The 19,464-nt window shown below is 31.4% G+C and overlaps 1 protein-coding gene across 6 annotated transcripts in view; it reads right to left on the bottom strand.

The window, feature by feature from the left end:
• The window catches only part of LOC118188359 (disintegrin and metalloproteinase domain-containing protein 11-like), a 346,872-nt gene that overhangs the window by 142,179 nt on the left and 185,229 nt on the right, over window positions 1-19,464 (bottom strand). Inside the window, exon 3 of one of the 6 annotated variants that reach the window (XM_085818185.1) lies at window positions 9,372-9,389. The exons of the other annotated variants lie outside the window; for them this stretch is intronic. Coding sequence (XP_085674311.1) covers window positions 9,372-9,389 — 18 coding nt within the window. The remainder of the gene's footprint in view (window positions 1-9,371; window positions 9,390-19,464) is intronic. 6 annotated transcript variants of the gene reach the window in all.

Raw genomic sequence — 19,464 nt, 5'->3', positions numbered from 1 at the left:
AAATCCACATTCCATTACACGTACAAAAATTTGCTTATTTCCTCTGTCGTGCTTTCACATTTTGGTCAGACATTTTTTAATTACCCTGCATGTCTAGAAATACTGACAAGCTGCATTTAGGTCTACCGGAATAAAACAGATATTGCAATAAAACAATATATACAACTGCTTAGGTTTCTGAATGCTAGTACAAATTTTAACTACACGTTAAATTCTGTAGTCTAAAAAGCAATAAAAGTTTTCGCTTTGTTATCGTATGCGAGTTTTTTTTGAATAGCACTTTTAATTTCCTTCAAGAAATTCTGTTCTTTAAGAAGTAGACTGTGTTCAATTTTATTCTTTTCTATACAAAACTAATGCTTCTTAAAGTTACTTAAAGACACAACTAACGGAGTATTAGTCATTGAATATTTAAACATTCATTCTGTAAGTTAGGCCTCATTTAGATATGGTAATATTAAGAGAGTGTAAAAATGTAGCAGATGTGCAGTTTAATCTCGAAGGAAATTGAAAAGAAAATCCAAATACTAATGAAATGCTTTTTATCCAAAATGGCTAAGAATTTACAGGCTTACTAAACATAAAATGTGCATAAAAACGATAAAACAAATTGATTCTATTCAACAACATACCATTTATATAACGTATTTGCAAACATAACAAATTCCTCAAAGTTCATATTCTAAAATGCAAAATACCAAGCTTCTATTCAAATTTCAGACAAAAGCATTCAAAAGACTTTTCTACTTTTCAGAAACTAAAGTACAAATATGTAGAATGATATAATATTGATCTTTGTAAATGTACAAAAAATTCGAATTTAACTTTTTGCTCAATTTTGCAGTTACCCATTTTTATCAGTCGCAATTAACGCAGAGAATATCCATATAGTGTTATTTTGTAGAACAGGATAATTCCATGCATATCTTAACTAGTAAATTTCTAATATTAAAAGCGTTAAAAGTCTGAAAAATAAATGTCTTAAAACATGCCGGGTAAATAAATAAAAAAAAAAAATAAGGAATCCAGAATTGTGGAAGATGTTTAAAGAGAAAGTAAATCATGTTACTGTGTAGTTAAAGTGTAATAGAATATCTTTTGTAAAAATTCATAAAGAAACATTGTTTCATCACCTATACTATTAAAATCTGTGCTCATCTATTTGTCGCTGAACATTGGTAGTTCGGTCAAACTTTTGAATACCGGCGAAATTTAACATGGGAATTCTTTTAATAATGAACAATGATAAGCGGGCTTCAGCCCTCTAGTCACCTATACTATTAAAATCTGTGCTCATCTATTTGTTTGCATGTGGCATTATCTTCTTGGGAATGGCAAGAAGTTGAGTTTCGAGAAAGGTACCTCGGGATTCCAAAAATTCATAGGAATCCATTTCGACTATTCTAATCTTCGTACGACTTTAGTCAGCCGAGATATTAATTAAAAACTCTAAAAACACTAATTTTCGCCCTCATTTTTCCGAGTGGCAACAGTCTTTCACGCTGGAAATAAAAATCTGCTTTGCTTCGAAGTGTCCTCAAAGTAATATAAAATCTGAAAGCTTTCAGATTCCACTGCTCGCCTTCAAATCCTGAGTTTGTTTAAAAAAATTATTAAGTTTTACAAAATATGAAAACAAATAGCATTGCCGGGCAATAAATGTATTATTATTATACAAGATTTTTGAAACACGGAGTTTCGTCAAAAATCTCGATGGTAACCTTTTTTTCAAAACAACGTATATCACGCGCTTCGACTTTGAAGGTAGGTTATATTGAAGCTGTTTCTTTATTCGAATATGAAAAAACACACGATGGTTAGCTGCCTAATGGGGAAGGATGCCTTCATACAGGCTTTTCTAATAGAAACGGTTCATACTCCCGTTACATGTATGAACTACCAGTATTCAACTGTCTTAATCACTCGGCCACTGATGGGATCATCACTACATGGGATGTGTCTCTTTTGTTAGAATGCTGAACAAAGCGCGAATATAAAGAAATCATAATATAAAAGAAAATCCGAAAGCTTTCAGATTTTATATTACTCCCAAAAGGGCGCTCTTTTAAGGTTTTATGTGTTACCCTTTATTTATTAAACATCATGTTCTTCACACTTAAACTGTAAAGTTCATTTCAACAACACTATTGCAAAATGATTTTAAAAAGCATATCTTTAAAAATTCCGATACACAGTCTCCCGCGCTGGAGATAAATGTTTTTGTACAGTATTGCCATTGATCGTTTTGAAATTGTTGGGTTTGTTAATCAAATATTTATGAAAGTTTTGTAAAATTTGAAATAGATAATAAAACAAATTCGAAATTTAGAATTCGGCCTTCCAACTGCCCACGTTATTAAAAATTTTATGGCTCTAGGCACCGTTGTTCTTTCACAATGCGAGAAACATTCACGCAGATTCTTCATTATTTAGTTTCATTAAATATTGCAATAATATTTTGTTTGAAAATATTATTGCAATATTTAATGGCAACAGTTTGAAAAGTGAATCAACGCAGAAAGTGAAACGACACAAAATGCTGTTCTGAGACTAATAGCCCTTCGGGTCTAATGCCCCTTTGGGCTGATAAATATCAGAAATCGTTTACTGTGGGAAAAGTTCCCGTCCACTCTTCAAATATGAATTGAGATGTTGGCAAAGTAACAAATATTTTATAATTAAGACACAATAACACGCCGAATAAATACTAATTCAGAAGTCAAACAACAAAAAGTCCTGTGAAAATTTTGTAAATTAACGCTGATTTTTGTTGTTTGACTTCTGAATTAAATATTTTATAGTTTTAACATTTTGCATAAGAATTTATTCTTTCTTCACAATACACACTCGGAAGTAACGCAAATGCGATAAATATAATGCTTAATATTTGCACCTCTTTGGGATTTGTTTACAGAATAATCAAATTTTAAATTTCAAAAAATCATTCCGAACATAATTTATTAATTGTAAAAAGTTGACAAAAAATATAAATCTGCACGGACTATACAGCATTATTTGCAGCAGATAAATAGGACGCCAAGTCAAATAATTAACTGAAACTACTGAGGTTTCATTTATAGAGGATTTCATTCATCGCATGGATTGATATAAATGATGCAATAAATATTTCAACTGAAAATTCAGTTGGATTGAATTAGCTAATAAACTCACCTTTATGGCTTCAGTACCCAGTCGCCATGTAAGTGCTACTTTAACATTGTGCCTGTGCATATTTGTAGTATCATACTTAAGTCTGACCACAAATTCTCTTCGACATTCATTCAAACAGAAAATCAATCACACAGTCAGAATACAGTCGGATTTATATTTTGTTCCTTATATATTGTTCAACTAAACCTGTCTCTCTCACAATAATGATTAGTTTCAAATAGAATTCTCATTGTTTCTAATTAAATGATGTCCATTCAATTTGCAAGTCTGTTGCTGATTATCAAACGGTGAATTATTATTTAATCTTCTTAGTGGATGCATCAATAGGAATAGATTCGCATTTAATTTATGATTACTAGATATAATTAAGAGCATAGGAAAAGCGACTTTTAGTACTGAATGGATATAAACATCATTTGATTCTAAATATGTGGGCTCGTTTCGAATAGCTATCTCGGCGTGCTGTTGATACAAAATGATTAGATTATGCGAGGACAAAATTCAGTTTCCTTGTTAATCTCTGTTGTATCTAAACAGTTTTGCTATTAAAATACAAGTGCATTCTAGAATCTGAAGTGTCATTTCAGTATATGTTCATATGGGAATATTTTGACCTATGAAGATGTCATATTAGTAATAGTTATCTACCAAATTTTATGCCATAAAAGTATGTACATTATTATGAAAAGAAGTCTGCAGTTATTTTACTCGAGTGTAACTATTTTTAGAATTTAGATTCCTGAAGGGTCTCTCAAAAATAATGACTGATGTGTTTTTGATTATTGTTGGTTGTAGAGTTTGATAACCCGATACAGCTTTTCTCAGGTTTATTCCAATTTTGATTTCGAATGCCCCAGAGATAGAATCCGAGAATTCTGTACTCGTACGATTTTTACAAAATTTGGCAGTTTCGCATAATTTGAGCCGTAGAATCGAAATATGGAAAACTACTGGCATGTCGTTTCAGAAAAAGTTTGATTTTGTGTCAAAATACCTATATCAAAACAATGCTATATATAAGTCTAATACATATCCTAAGTGGCGCTCTTTCGAGATATGAAAAACGCAAGTAGAATTTCGTCAATCGCCCCCCAAGTAGAACGGGAGATATAGAACTGTCCCTCCTTTTTTTTTCTGCTCAGTGTACATGTTTCTTGTACAGATCATGATTTAAATTGCTTTAAGTAATCATTGTAAAATCGAAGTTTTTTTAATCAAAAAACATAAAAAAAATCTGAAAGATTTCAGATTTTAAATTACGTTTAAAGGGGCGTTTTTTTAACGTTTTGTATGTTACCTTTATTTATAAAATATCCTGTTCTTTGCACTTAAACCATAAAATTGAGTTCAAAATAGCAATGTCTTTAGAATTTCCGTTACACGTTTCGCGCGCTGGAGATAAAAAGGCTTTTTTCCCCGTAGAGTGTTGCCATTGCTCGCTTTAAAATCCTTGAGTTTGTTAATCAAAAATTCGTTAAAGTTTTACAGAATATGAAATCGATAATAAAACAAATTCCAAATTTCAAATTTGGGCTTCCACATGCACATATTCGCAGTAGGATTTCGTCATTCAAAATTCGATGGCTCTACGTACCGTTGTTTTATCATAATGCGAGAAATACACATAAATTTATGCAGATTTTTCATTAATTAATTTCTTCAAATATAATGCGAAACTCTTACATTTGGTGGCAACAGTTTGAAAAGTGAAAGGGACAATTTACAGTGAACCAGCGCAAAATCGCAAAACGAAAACAATAGTCCTTCAGGGACAAAACCGCTTTGGACTAATAATTTCAATTGTTAACCAATAAAGAGTCCGAATATTAATTATCTCAGTATAAAAAAATTGAACAACTTATAAAAAGATTGGGAATCAAATTAGAAGGTTATCATCCTCGGTCAGCATTGGACTACACAGTTTATTCTTGCTCAAGACCATTTTCAAACTATATCGCATACCTTTTCCCTAGACTCGTAATCTCGTTCGAAGTCGTATTTTCGGATATCTTTTTTAATAACGATCATTGCCTATTTTTGTTCTTATTTCTTAATTTATGCTAAGGCATAATAAACATGTTTCCTCATCCTGTTCATGTTCTTCTTTTCTTGTGTTTTGTGTTGTTACCACCGCGCCAGGAAAGCGCTTTTTACAATTTATGACTTCCTATTGTCGAAGTGTACTCTATCTCTCCTGAAAGTTTGAAACCGATTTGCTGAAACGCCCTGTATATATAGACCTACTCTCTTACAAGACTTACAAGTCCTTACCAGGCCTTTATTTTCGCATTCATATACTTCTACTTGCAGAAGTGTTTTAAATGACGAAAATATTTAAGTTTGGCAACGCCAAATAAAAAAAAAATTAGACAAACGAAATCTAACTTTTAATGCAGTCTATTGGTTCCTATACTTATATTTGAGAAAGTTTTATACACGTTATAAAAAAATTATAAAAAGTTTGACTTCCGAAGACAAAAGTTGACTGGGATATTTATCAAAATTCGCAATGTCTGAATTCACCTAAAACAAATCTATTTCTGAAATTTGTTGTGTACAAAATAGCTAATTTCGGTTCTTCCGTTTTAAACATATTTAGAAGATCACTTTCAAGTGAAGGAAAATTGCTGGAAGCACGATGTAAAAAATAATCTTGAAACTGAAATAAAAACTTGAACTTTGTTATTTGCCACGTCAGAGTTTTATTTTTACACTACAATTCAAGGTGTACAATTCTGAAATTATATATTAAAAAAAGCCCTTTGAAAAATCCAGGCAATCTGTTTTAAAAATTCCTGTGCTTCCAATTATTAACAGAAAAATTTAGAATTTATTATTTTTTTAATATTTTTATATTTCGCTAATATTGTAATTAAATAACCAAAGTACATCTGAAATTCTTTAAAATTATGTACTGTATAATGGTGCTTTGACATGAATAGTATTTTCAAAAGGGAATTGCTTCACTTTAATGAGTTATATGTATTGTTACATTTCTCCTAAAGATAACTGCATCATATCCAATAAGTATTCGCTATTATTTGATTTCTTTCCTCTTTCAACGCGAATTTCTGGACAACAGAAATCTTTGGGGATTCTTTACTTAATCTACTGCCTGGAAGGAAACCCACAATTTATCTCTTGAAAATGCAATTTCAGACTGTAATTTGAAGATGTCTTAGATTCCTTACAATCCGTTTATTGACCAGAAACTCATTCGCCCTTTTCTGATGTAGCATCAAAGACCTTGATTCTACCCGTGTAATCTTTCTCCGATTTTCTATTGACTCGTGTTCCTGTCTCCGCTTGATTGAGATTCGTAAGTACTGAACATAAATCTAATGTTTGAATTTGGATGCTAGAATTTGGAATTTACCGTCGTAACCGTTGACTTCCTTAACTTCCAAGCCTTTCTAATTAGGTATCCTATAGAAACATCCTTTGCTGTATAGCATTCAACATGGAGTGGTAATATCATGCTTAATCTTGTTGTATCAGATTACATTTACAGATAATATTCTATTGAATTAAGATCAAGTGCTTAAGGAAAACATAACATTTATGTTTGAAAATAATCTTTCTGTTCATCAAATGTTGTACTCCAGCAAATTCAATTTCACTGAACATTTGCTAATGTTAAAATAGTTAACTGGTAAATTTTCCGTAACGTTGCTATTAAAACAGTTACTATGTTCAAATTATAGGCTAACCTGTTCATTAAGTAAAGCATTACTCAAGTTTTTGTTAAAATTTTGGAGTGAGGAAAGACTAATTTTCACTCAAATGTAGCAGTTGGGAAAAGTGGTATATATGTATGACATACATCGCGAAAAAAGTTTTGTTTTAATCTGTGAGTGTTTTTAAATTAACGTTTTGCCTATTTATTACTTAATTTACTAAATAATTATATATGTATATGTATATATTAACTAAAGACAACTCACTAGAGAAGACACAGACTGATTTGCAATCGTGACTGGGATGGTTATAAATATAGATGAAATTCAGATTTCGCATTAGATGACTAGAATTTAGGAAAACACACCTAGTATGATAGTCAGAACATCATTTTATTTCTTGGACATCTTATCAAAACATCTTTTCTTGGTTTATACAGCATTACATGTGCTCTAAGCGCCCCAAAATTTTGCATACGCAAATAAGGTATTTAAGTAATGGATATAAGTATTGTAGCGAAGGCAGGGAAGAGAAAGGGAATGAGCACTTCAGCAGGCCCTATATATAAGAGCAGGGCCTATATATAAGATTGGAATGCTTTGTTTGAAGTGCTTGAACAGAAGCTTTCGCATTGCAGATCAAATAATGACCTAAGTGGGAGACTATAAATAAGACCTTTGAACGGGACGCAGCCAAAATAAAATTAGTAAAATTAGAAATTAAAAGGGCAGTTGCCAATTAAGTTAGTAATTTTCTTTCATATTTTATATCCTGCTATATGAAACCCCAGACGATAGGCATACCTCAGACAAGTCATTTGCATTATTGGAGATGGATTGGAAGTCATGATATATTCTGCATACTTTGTCAGAAATGATGACCATGCTTGTAAATACGAGAGAAAACCTCCATTAGGAAGGTAAGGTATTCTAAAGCCGTACTTATACCTTGGAAATAACATCGGCCAGATTGAACTAGCCAGCAATGAAATGTCAATTAAACCAGTAGCAGCATTAAAAATGACCACGAAAACAAAAAATTATCTCCAAAATTCCAGGAGCAAGAAAGTTATGGAAGTTATGGACACATCTATGATGGTGTTATCTTAAAGCGAAGTATATACACCTCAGTGCATATCGTTAAGAGACTTACTTCACCATGGATCGCACAGATAACGCCACAGCACACTAACCATCTGTAGAATTAACCCTACCATGGGACCATTAGCTCATTGCTGGATTTAAATGAAAGAGGCGATGGGCTATTTACTAACCATCTGTAGAATTAACCCTACCATGGGGCCATTAGCTCATTGCTGGGGCTATTTTGGGCGTTGAGACTCATTTGATGTTACAGTTGGGTTAACATTGTGGATTCGGCATTATGGAATAATTATGATATCAGCTGTGATAAAACTGCAGCGATAATTTCTGTAGAAATCATAAATTACTCTACGAAACAATGCTAGAGTGCATGCGACTGACTATGGCTTATTTGTTTGGCCGATATGTACTAAGAAATATACAAGTATCCCATTCAAAAGATTCAAGCCCCTACCAATTTATTCTTAAGATGAAGGGAAAAATCCATCGCAGTATCTTTAGAGCTGTTCCAGAGATTTTTCAGATGGTAGATCATTTTAATGCAACACTCAACAGAACAGGTGCTATTAGCTGCATCCTACAATTTCTGTAACATTGATAACGAGTTTTTATATATCAGTAGTAACTACATGGAATAACAGTGCCAAAGATTAATCTCAGTTTGATTCAGTCTGAAGTTTACCCAAAATTATTTTAGACTTCCAGATGAATCTTCATCCCATATTTATCTGTCAGTATCAGAACACTCAATAAATATAAGAGTACAAACGTCTGAAAGGTTTTAAGCTTTCATTTGAAGTACCGAACAAAAGCAGCTAACAAAATTAATTTGTGCTCCTTGCAGGATTATTAACAATGAAAATTTAAACTACTTACAAACCAAAATATAAATTTAGATATTAGCGGCGATTTTGTTCTGCTATTCGAGCATTATTAACAGAATTTTTAATCAAAGGAAAACTCAACTGGTTGGAATAATGCAACGCCGGGTATTCACAGTGATGCTTCACTACGGACAGCTGAAGTTGCCCCATCTCTTTCTTGGAATTAGATCAGTTGTTTTATTTACATATTTTGGGGAAGTAGATGAAACAGCAGAAGTGTAGAACAGTTTTTAACATAAGAAACACTTTTATTTAAAATAAACCTCACAAAGGAAACTTTTGAAACATAAATCGTTTCTTCTATATCTCTAATAAGTAAATATTTGCTGATATTAATATTTGAACTCTAGTGTAAATTGTAATTCAGGTAAGCTAAAAGAATTTTATATTACAACTTTTATAGTTGCGTACGTAACAGGATCAACAGCATCGTAAGGAATAATTAAATTTTTATTTGCAATTTCAATAATAATTTGGAACATATTTACTAACTCAATTAATAATAAGAACAAAACTAAAAATATGGATCACCCACCTGTGGGGATGCAACAGCCTGATAGCGTAGCAAAAAAAGAGAACAAAAGAATAAAATATAAATTCAAACTCTTTGCACTCCCCTGCCAGGAAAGTTTTCAACTGAAAAATAATTTATCTAAAAAATTGAATTGAAAGCGTAATGTGATGGAAGAAAAGAACATTTTAAGATATTACAACTTTTCAGCACTATATTCGAAAGGGTAGAAGATAACTCAGATTTATTTGTTACATTTTGAAAAGCCATGCCAAATGTAAAAGACTTTTGCAAAATTTACAGTTTGAAAGTTTTGTAGTATAAACATCCAAGAACATATAAAAATTTGCTATTTTATCAAATTATCCATCGAATTTTCAGTTTTTACGATGCTGATAATCTAGAATTTTATTTTCAGTAAAAACAAAGTTTGTTTACCTGTTTTTGTTCTACACTTAATTATAGTTATAAACTAAATAAAAGACATGCTAAAAGAATACTATAAAGCCTTTATTGTGGAAGCCTTCCGCGTGAAAAAACCCCTATTTTAATGCCAGATTTAGGAAAATAACTGAATTACAATTTTTTTCGAATAATATCAAAATTACATTAATTTTTTTAAAAACCTTTACATTAGAAAAGGTGTACAATATTCTAAAGTCAAATCGCTAAAATTATTTTTGTCATTACTTTAAAAACTGCACATCTCAAATGAAACATTTGAATAAACAAGACAAAAGTATTCTCAAATTTCTATTGGAAAGGCGGTTTGCAGTCCTTTGCTTTTCAAAGCATCCCATATCTTATCACACATGTAAAATAAAAAATAGATTTACACATTTCAGCTCTTCATGTGAAAAAGTTTCAACAAAACTGAAGTGTTCTTACTATTGTTCTCTAGATTAGTAAAGTGCAAATGGAGCTCTAACCATTGCGAAACCCTCATAAGTGTGTTGATAAATACGCAAGTAGTTTTGGTATTAATATAGCTAATATTGTATTGTTTCTGAGTTGAAAAACTTATTCAACTTTTCTGGAAAATATTTTTAAGTGACTTAGTATCTGACAAAAAGAATTCTCTTTTCGATTTTGTTATTTTTCATGTAAATAAAAATAAATAAAAAACGTTAGGTATGTTAATTTTCATTTATCACTTTATGATCTATTAAATCAGACATGGCAAAGCAAATCGGACTATCTACCCAACAAGCAATAAATTATAGTTGTACTTCCTTTGAAGAATTGAATTAAAATCTAGCTTTTGATCAGTATCGAATTTTCTGTTCGTTTGGCACCTACTTTTAAATTTAGCATAGTAGTAAAAATAGTAAGATTACTACTATTTATTTTTTCTTATAAAACCTCGCTATTATTTTCACAATTTGATAAATTTCGTATTTTATGAAATATAAACTCCTGAATAACTTGGTTAAATTATCCCTTTTTTAAATATAGTTAATAATAATAATACTATTACCTTTCTATAATTGTTAATTAACTTGTATAATAAATTGTTATGCTTTAAAGGCCCAAGATCACCTGCATTTGTTCAAAATACAAATTAATGTCGTCGACTCTATAATAGGGAGGTTAAAGTTATCAGCATCTTCCTAGGGTTCACTTTTGGCAGAGAGTATAAAGAAATTTTAGTATAATTTTGCAAGTGCACCGTTCTTAATCAAATTACAAAGGTAATGGTTGATTAACTGTGACATTTTAACTAAGAGCTGCGCATTTCTCATCCCTGAATCTGATTGTCTCCGGGAGACATAATGGACAAAGTTTAATTGCGTTCCCATCTTTTCTGGAATCTCTCCAAATTTACATTTAGAGACCCTGGTGAAGAGATTTATTACGGAAGGGTAGCAAGTTCAAAGCGAGGAATGCATTTCTGGCATTTTCTTCTAAATCCCATGCACCCCTGTAGGGCGGTTCTCGCGTTAGCTGGAAATAATGTCATGAACTGTAAAACATAACACGAGTATTTGTTGCTTAGAAATGATAAATTGAAAGACTTTTATTTTTATGCCATTAGAATAAATGCTAAATCTAATATGAATATTCTTACAATATATGTACTTGAGAGTGAAATTTAGTATATATATTGACGAGATAAAAAACACAAGAAGACTACACTAATTGCTTAAAGAGAAATAAAAGATTTTTAATAGTATTCATCTCGAAAATTATTTGTCACTTTTATGCATCTTAGACAAAATGCTCAAAACATATTTTCTCACATGCAAAATAAAGACAGCTAAATTTCTGAATGGTATTTGGGCAAAATCATTATTGTTAGTTTAATGTATTATAGACACAAACTTCAGTTTATTAATTGCTTAAAACAATGAAGAAAACTGGAACTAAATACTAAGAGATATTCGATCGTTGTTAACTTCCTTTAATATATGTCAGACGTTTATGATTATATTTTTCTTATAAATCGTTACTTTAATGTATTATAGATACAACGCTCAGTTTATTCATTGTGTAAAATATGAGAACTAGAGCTAAATACTAAACGTAAAGATATCCAATCTTCGTTTAGTTTAAAGTATGGTAGACTTAAAGTTTACAGTCTTCACATAAATAATAAGGAGAACTAATCAATTCTCCCATCATTTATAAATTAAAAAAAAGAGATTAAATAACTTGAAATTGTTTATTTTGTATTTTTCGCTATTTTGATAAATACATAAGCATATGACATGGTATTTTCATTTATATTTTCTAACCTACTTGTATTAATATGATGCATTTTCTACTTCCCTTTTTTACTTGACTTCATGATGCTACTAGCAGTAAAAAATGTAGAATTTGTTTGCTGGATTGTTTGAATTGTCGCAATAATAAATTATCTATATAAAACTGCTCATTTTGGTAATCCATAAATCCAATCTTATTATAAGTATTTTTGTGAGTGTCTAGAATTCACCGACGTCGCCGTTTTGCCATCCCCATTACGCCGACAGCACATTAATATACATAACTACTTGATTAGAGGTATTGGATATAATATATATATAATGACTTATTAACAAATATGGTATATAAAGAGATAAGGTATAGCTAAAAAATTATGTCATTAGCAAACAGAACAAAATTATCACATTTCATAATTATGGGCTAAACCTCTCAGATATTCTGCTATATTATCGTTTCTAAAAATCTTCAGGTACGGTGTTTATACAATTCGTCAAAATTTCTTTATATTTTAATCTGCTAGCTCAGACAGCAGCAATGCGCTCCTGCAAGCAGAAAATTCTCACTTTGAGGAAATTAATAAAAAATAGAATTACTTTGGAATCTTGCTAACACATTACATTCTTAAAAATATATAGATATATACAATAATAAATTAACTTTTATGCCCTGCTTAGCGATATATTTGTATGAAATTGCATACAAAAATAGTTGTGCATTATTAAAAGGTTTTAATACGAGGAAATTGCCGAACTGTAAATGTTAAAACATCTGGTTCTTTATATGGCAAAAGTTTAGAAACATAACTTGCCATAGCTTTGGCTATACAGAAAAGTTTTATATATGATTTGTTTTAAAATAAGTACTTGAAAGAAATCAAGTTTTATTATAAAAATCAAAGACAAAAGTCTATTTGTTAAATTATATAAAGTCAATACTCATTAAATATTATCTTAAAATAGTCGATTTGTTTTAAAAACTCAAAATAATTTCCTTTTCAGTATGAATGCTACATTACATTATGTTTAATGTTATGCTTTATTCTATTATTAAACATTATCTTCCTAATTATGTTATATTTCTTCTCAATTATGAATGCTCTTAGTTATTGATTTGGATTTAACTAAATACCGCATATCTTAAATGAATTTATTATTTTAGTCTATTTTAATAATTTTTGAAGCTGTGTTTTTTTATTTAAAGCCTAAGACAACCAGAGATATACATTAGGTAAACAAAAAAGATTTAAAGTAAGCATATAAAGATATAATACTCATATAGGTAGGTAAAGAAAAATACATCGTGACGGCGAATCGGCTCGATGGCGAAATGTTCCATAGGCAAACTGGCATGATTACGAAACGGCGACGTCGAAACGGCAGCAATGAATTATCCTGTCATGATATCTTTTGAATGTGTCTGTTGCCCCCCCCGGGGGTATACTCAGGAGAATTCCTGGGAAGTACTGGTTAGGATCTGAACCTAGGCAGTCTCAACTACGGGGGTGTACAAACAGTATTCACAGGACTAGAACCCGAGTATTGTACTTAGGTTGTTCAGGCTTGGCAGGGACCGTACTGGTACTGTCGTGTCTGTTCCTCTGGCTGTGGTGGAGCAATATGGTAGATTTTCACGACCTTCTCGATGGGGGTTTGGCCTTCATAGTCCCAGTGACGGGGACTGACGGAGTAAGGTGAGGCACCGAAACGAATTTATTGTTGTCGAGGGAGTGGTGCGGCGAGGCAAAGATGACAGAGCTTCTCTTTTTTGTACTTAGTTTCTACGTTTCGTTGCTGAGGGTACTGTGGGGTCTGTGGGGCAGGGACTGTGGGGTCTGCGCCGCCACTGAGGGGTCCCTACAAGGCCCGGACCTCCAAATTCGCAAAGTAATTCCAGGACGAGGGTTGTAACAGCTTTAAATAGTATTAAAATCTTGTAGTTTAAATAATTTAAATAGATGAACATTAAGGCATTTGTGAATGGCAATATTTGAAACCAGACTCGACTGCCACGTGCGACTCTCGCACGAAGAATGTAAATTATTTTTAAATGTTAGAATATGTTTTCTCTTCTTGTTTGTATGTCGCCATTTTTTTGAGTGTTAAATAAAAGTTATTGCTGTGTTCCATCATTGGAGTTGCTTCATTTCGCCAAAGAAGCATCACAGTCTTAATTATTTTGGAGGCACCAACCGAGATCGAATAATCGTGCGTATTTTTATTTCATTAGTTCATCACTGAACATAATATTAGCGATACCAGATTATTACTTTCTGTTAATATTGAATTGCTTTATTTTATTAGTTCATCACTGAACGCAATATTAGTGATACCAGGTTATTACTTCCTGTTGATATTGAATTGCCTCATTTTATTAGTTCATCACTGAACATTATATTAGTGATACCAGATTATTACTTCCTGTTGATATTAAATTGCCTTATTTTATTAGTTCATCACTGAACGTAACTTCCTGTTGATATTGAATTGTCTTATTTTATTAGTTCATCACTGAACATAATATTAGTGATACCAGGTTATTACTTCCTGTTAATATTGAATTGCCTTATTTTATTAGTTCATCACTGAACGTAATATTAGTGATATCAGGTTATTACTTCCTGTTAACACTGAACTGCCTTATTTTATTAGTTTATCACTTGAACGTAAACTTAGTGATACCATTTTAATGCCGTTTCTACTAGAGCTCAAAGGAAAAGAAAAATAGCTGAAGAGCAGATCTTTGAACCGATGAAGGAAGAAAATAAAGCATCCAGAGATGTATTTGAAGAAGAAGTTAAATCACCAGAATTAAACGTGGAAGATGTTCACGAAAATTTGAAAAACGATAAAGAAATTAATATTGAGAATCATTTTGCAATGCAGCGTTATCATCATCTTTCGGCTTTTGATTTATTATCAAAGCCGCTACTAATAGACGAAGAAAACAATTGTCGAAAGAAAATGACAAATGAATATTATCCGAAAGGCACAGATGAACTGAGGAAAGGCTTTGCTGTGAATTATAGCCGAGGAGCTGGTTCACCATGGAAGAGATCTAGGCGCCGTCAAGAAAAAAAAAAAAAAAGGAAGACTAATTTGAACACTGTCCATTTTCTTCCCATTTAAATGTGGTGTAAAAATATTTGTTTAAAATTTAACATTTTCGGCCTGAATATTTGAAAATTTATGAGAGAAGTTATCTTTTCTCTTTAAGCAATTGAGCAAGCTGAGCTTATTAAACTGTCAAATTTTACAGAACTTTTCCCTTCGGAAAAAGTCTCTCCGTTAGGGGAGAGGTTGTAACAGCTTTAAATAGTATTAAAATCTTGTAGTTTAAATAATTTAAATAGATGAACATTAAGGTATTTGTGAATGGCAATATTTGAAACCAGAATCGACTGCCACGTGCGACTCTCGCACGAAGAATGTAAATTATTTTTAAATGTTAGAATATGTTTTCTCTTCTTGTTTGTATGTCGCCATTTTTTTGAGTGTTAAATAAAAGTTATTGCTGTGTTCCATCATTGGAGTTGCTTCATTTCGCCAAAGAAGCATCACAGGGTCCAAGCTTTGGCTTTGGCGACCTGTATGTGTCTGCACATGTGTATTTTAGTTTAAACCTTCACACTATATGGTAATATGGCTTAATTCATCTTAATTTTTTAAAATAATGCGTAAATCTAATAAAAATTCTGTACAGTATTTTAAAAAGAAAACTCATGCATTCTAAGAAACTGTCATTATGACAAACTGAATATGATATAAGAAATTGTCATTATAATAGATAGGTAAAAAATCTGTAAAGTCTAAGGAACTCTCACTATGACATAAGTTTTCACATATGATATTCTTCCCAGATAATATAAGGGTCATTCAACTAAAAAAGTGTCGAATCGCTCAGTTAATGGCGTAGAAGCTCAGAATGTTGTAGTACTTCACTGGTCAGGATATGAAGACAATTTTGACCACTTTAGAGCGAATAGCAGTACTGTGTACGAAGCAAAAGTGGGTAAATTGGAAACGACAGGACTGGCGTTTGTCATCAGAGATTTAAATCGCAGAATATCTGACATTTCAAATTACAGAGACTGAAAACTAGGAATTGACAGTTTTAGTAATGGTCCAGACTCTGTAAGTAAATAATTTTCTGGAAAAGGAAGATTTGTAACTGTTAATGGAAAAAAAAAACGACAGTCAAAAACGATGTAACCATATTTCTAAAGTAAGCTGGCATTTTAAAACGAGCGCGTTGCCCAACAAGAATATGTTGTAAATTAATGACATTCAAATGGCAATACTTTATCAACTTAATTTAAAAGAATATCAAAAAAAGAATTCCTAACAGTCTCGACAACCCTTTAGCGATTTTTTTGTGTTTGACTATAGCAGAAACACTGATCTGAAATTTATTTAGAATGGGCCGATTGTCTTAAGTTGCAGATGAAAATTAATTTAATGCTCAATGCAAGGCGTTTGCATGTTCATATGTGGCTTAGTGGGATAAGACCGTGAAGCAGTCTGACTGTCAATCAATGGACACTTTCGTCTTTTACACATGTGTGGTGCTAACATGAGCCAATTTCTCTTTAACATTTCAGCTGTGAGACTCTTCTTTTTACTTCCTTGTACGAGGTAAAAAGGAAGTATTGTAATCGCTAAAAGTTTCAGGCAGAATATTTCAACGAAAATATCCATTTTGACCGCTATAGAATGCAATTTAACGACGTTTTTGCGTGATATCTGTACGTAAGGACAGAATAAAAGACTCTTTTCCTTCAAAAAAATTATAAAACTGCTTTAAAATTAATTCTGAAGAGAATTTTTCGTGGCGTCTGTACGAACGTATGTACTTACGTGCGTACGTACGTATCTCGCATAACTCAAAAACGAGTAGCCTCAGAATGTTGAAATTTTGTATATAGGACTGCTATAACATGCAGATGTGCACCTCGTATTTTGGTTGCAATCGGCCGCACCAAACGCATATAAATATATTTATATATATATCCACTCTGTTACCCGTCTCAGTGATCTCAGTTTCTTTACTCGTATATGTTTGTAAATTGTATTTTTTTTTGCTTTAAAAATGATTGAATTATGTTGCTTTTATCTTCCGGTTAAGGTTTTTATGCCTTTAGTAAATCGGTATATAATATTTTTAGAATTATCAACAATTTTAAAGTTGTTTAAGTGCCGCTAAGCCTTTTTTTATGGCGGCCATTGATTGTTTACATTTGAAACAGCAGACTAGTGGATTCGTTGCCAATCTAGAGAAACTTAGCTTCGCAACAACAAAGATAACCCTTCATTTATTATTGCCAATTAAATCATGCTTAATCCTTTCTGGAATTTTTTCGAGGAAATAAGATTTAGTTCGTAATTTTTAATACAGATATTTTGAGTTTTTACGTATTTTTGCCTCCTCGCGAAGTGAGAACTGAATTAATTGAATGAGAAATACTCAATCGTCTATGAAAAACTGTTTCTTTTTTGTTTTGTTTGCTTAATTTCTTTTATACATAGTTCTAGTTTTATTATAGTATTTGAATAGAACATGTGGCAACGATTAGATAATTCTATTCTTTAAATGATATAAATTTTGTGCAATATGAGTTATAATATGAACGAAATATAATACTGTTAAGTGAATCTAGCGCCAGAGTGTCGCTATGGTAAACAAATACTAGAGTGAATTTTAAAGAATGCATTTATTCTATTGTGGTTTATGCGCTGTCGGCGAAGTAGATTTAATTGAATCCAATAAGTTTAAATGAAATGCAAGAAAAAAATGCGTATAATTTAATAATTCGTACAAGGAAGTCATGTGGTGTACACATCAGATTTTTTCAAAATAGTTTGACATGAGGCAACATTTAACAAGTCAAGCCTATTTTCATTTGAATGACCCTTATAAATCACAGCTATACCCTTATAAATCACAGCTTAGATATTTGTTTAAGAACTGATTAAAATTGAAGTGAAGAAGTGAAGTTACTAATGTATAAGCTGATTACATATCGAGGGACTTTCCATAAGAAGACATAAACCTAAACTAAACAGAACGTAATCTATCCATGCCAAATTATTTATACTCTGCTTAACAAGGTATCATGTGAAAATTTCTTTCAATCATAAAATTACTAGTATCTCGAATATGATGTACAAGTACTTCTACGTTAGAATGTAAACTTTACCAGAAACCATAGTAAACTGAATAGTACACATCCATCTATTTTCTTTATTAATGTCTTAAAAATATTTTTTTTCCAACAAAGGAAATTAAATTCATAGTTATTCATTCTGTAATATTACCTCAGAAAGGCTATTTTAAGCACTTCCTTTTAAATTTTTAAAAACTTACATGGGTTGCAAAATGCATGGGATAAAACATTTACAAGAAATTAATTCTGTGTAAATGATATTCCAAAATAATCACCCTTCTTGATTCATTTAATTGAGCTAAGTACCAGACAGTTTTTTTTAATTCTTTAAAGATTTTAATGGGTCTCAATTTTATATTTTACATTCTCTGAACATAAAATGCTCGTTGTCAAGCAATACTTTGCTACGAAGCTGTTACCTTACATTAAATGAAAATTTTCTAGCCTAATTAACAATGCAAATGAGGTAAACTAAGTACCTGAAAAGAGTCACGTGTTATTTTTCTGCTGGAATGTTATGTAAATACCCAGTTCTCTTTAAATCTTTAAAAATCTCATTCGAAGCAAGCCATTTTGTTGCTGAGTAAAACATTCTCATTTAACCTCGAGAAAAATTCCATAATAAGATTTCTGAAAACTCATTTCTCTTCCCGCAAAACACTCTTTTTTAAAAAGCATACACTCTTTTTCCTTTTTTAAATATGTATTCCAACTTTTTCTTCTGTTTCAGAAAGGATTACGTAATTTTCTTTATTTTTATAATACCGGAGCTTAAATGTTATACATACTACTTACTTCGCGCTGGATAAAATTCTATGTATTTAATATAATATATGGAATAACGTCTGTAAATAATTTTGTTTATTGTTGCTTTGCAAGTGGATAAATTCTTTTGCAAGTGAAATATGACGATTATTACTTCCTTGTACGAAGTAAAAAGGAAATATCGTAATCGCGAAAAGTTTCAGGCAATATATTTCAACGAAAATATCCACTTTGACCGCTATCGAATGCAATTTAACGATGTTTTTGCGTGATATCTGTACGTAAGGACAAAATAAAAGACTCCTTTCCTCCAAAAAAATTATAAAACTGCTTTAAAATTAATTCTAAAGAAAATTTTTCGTGGCGTCTGTACGAACGTATGTACGTACGTGCTTATCTCACATAACTCAAAAACGAGTAGCCTCAGAACGTTGAAATTTTATATATAGGACTGCTATAACATGTAGATGTGCACCTCGTATTTTG

Source organism: Stegodyphus dumicola, chromosome 6 (assembly GCF_044657685.1).
Source record: "Stegodyphus dumicola isolate Sdum_Otavi_A_Nest chromosome 6, ASM4465768v1".
In the NCBI taxonomy this organism is placed as follows: Eukaryota; Metazoa; Arthropoda; class Arachnida; order Araneae; family Eresidae; genus Stegodyphus; species Stegodyphus dumicola.
This window is presented reverse-complemented; position numbering and strand designations above follow the sequence as displayed.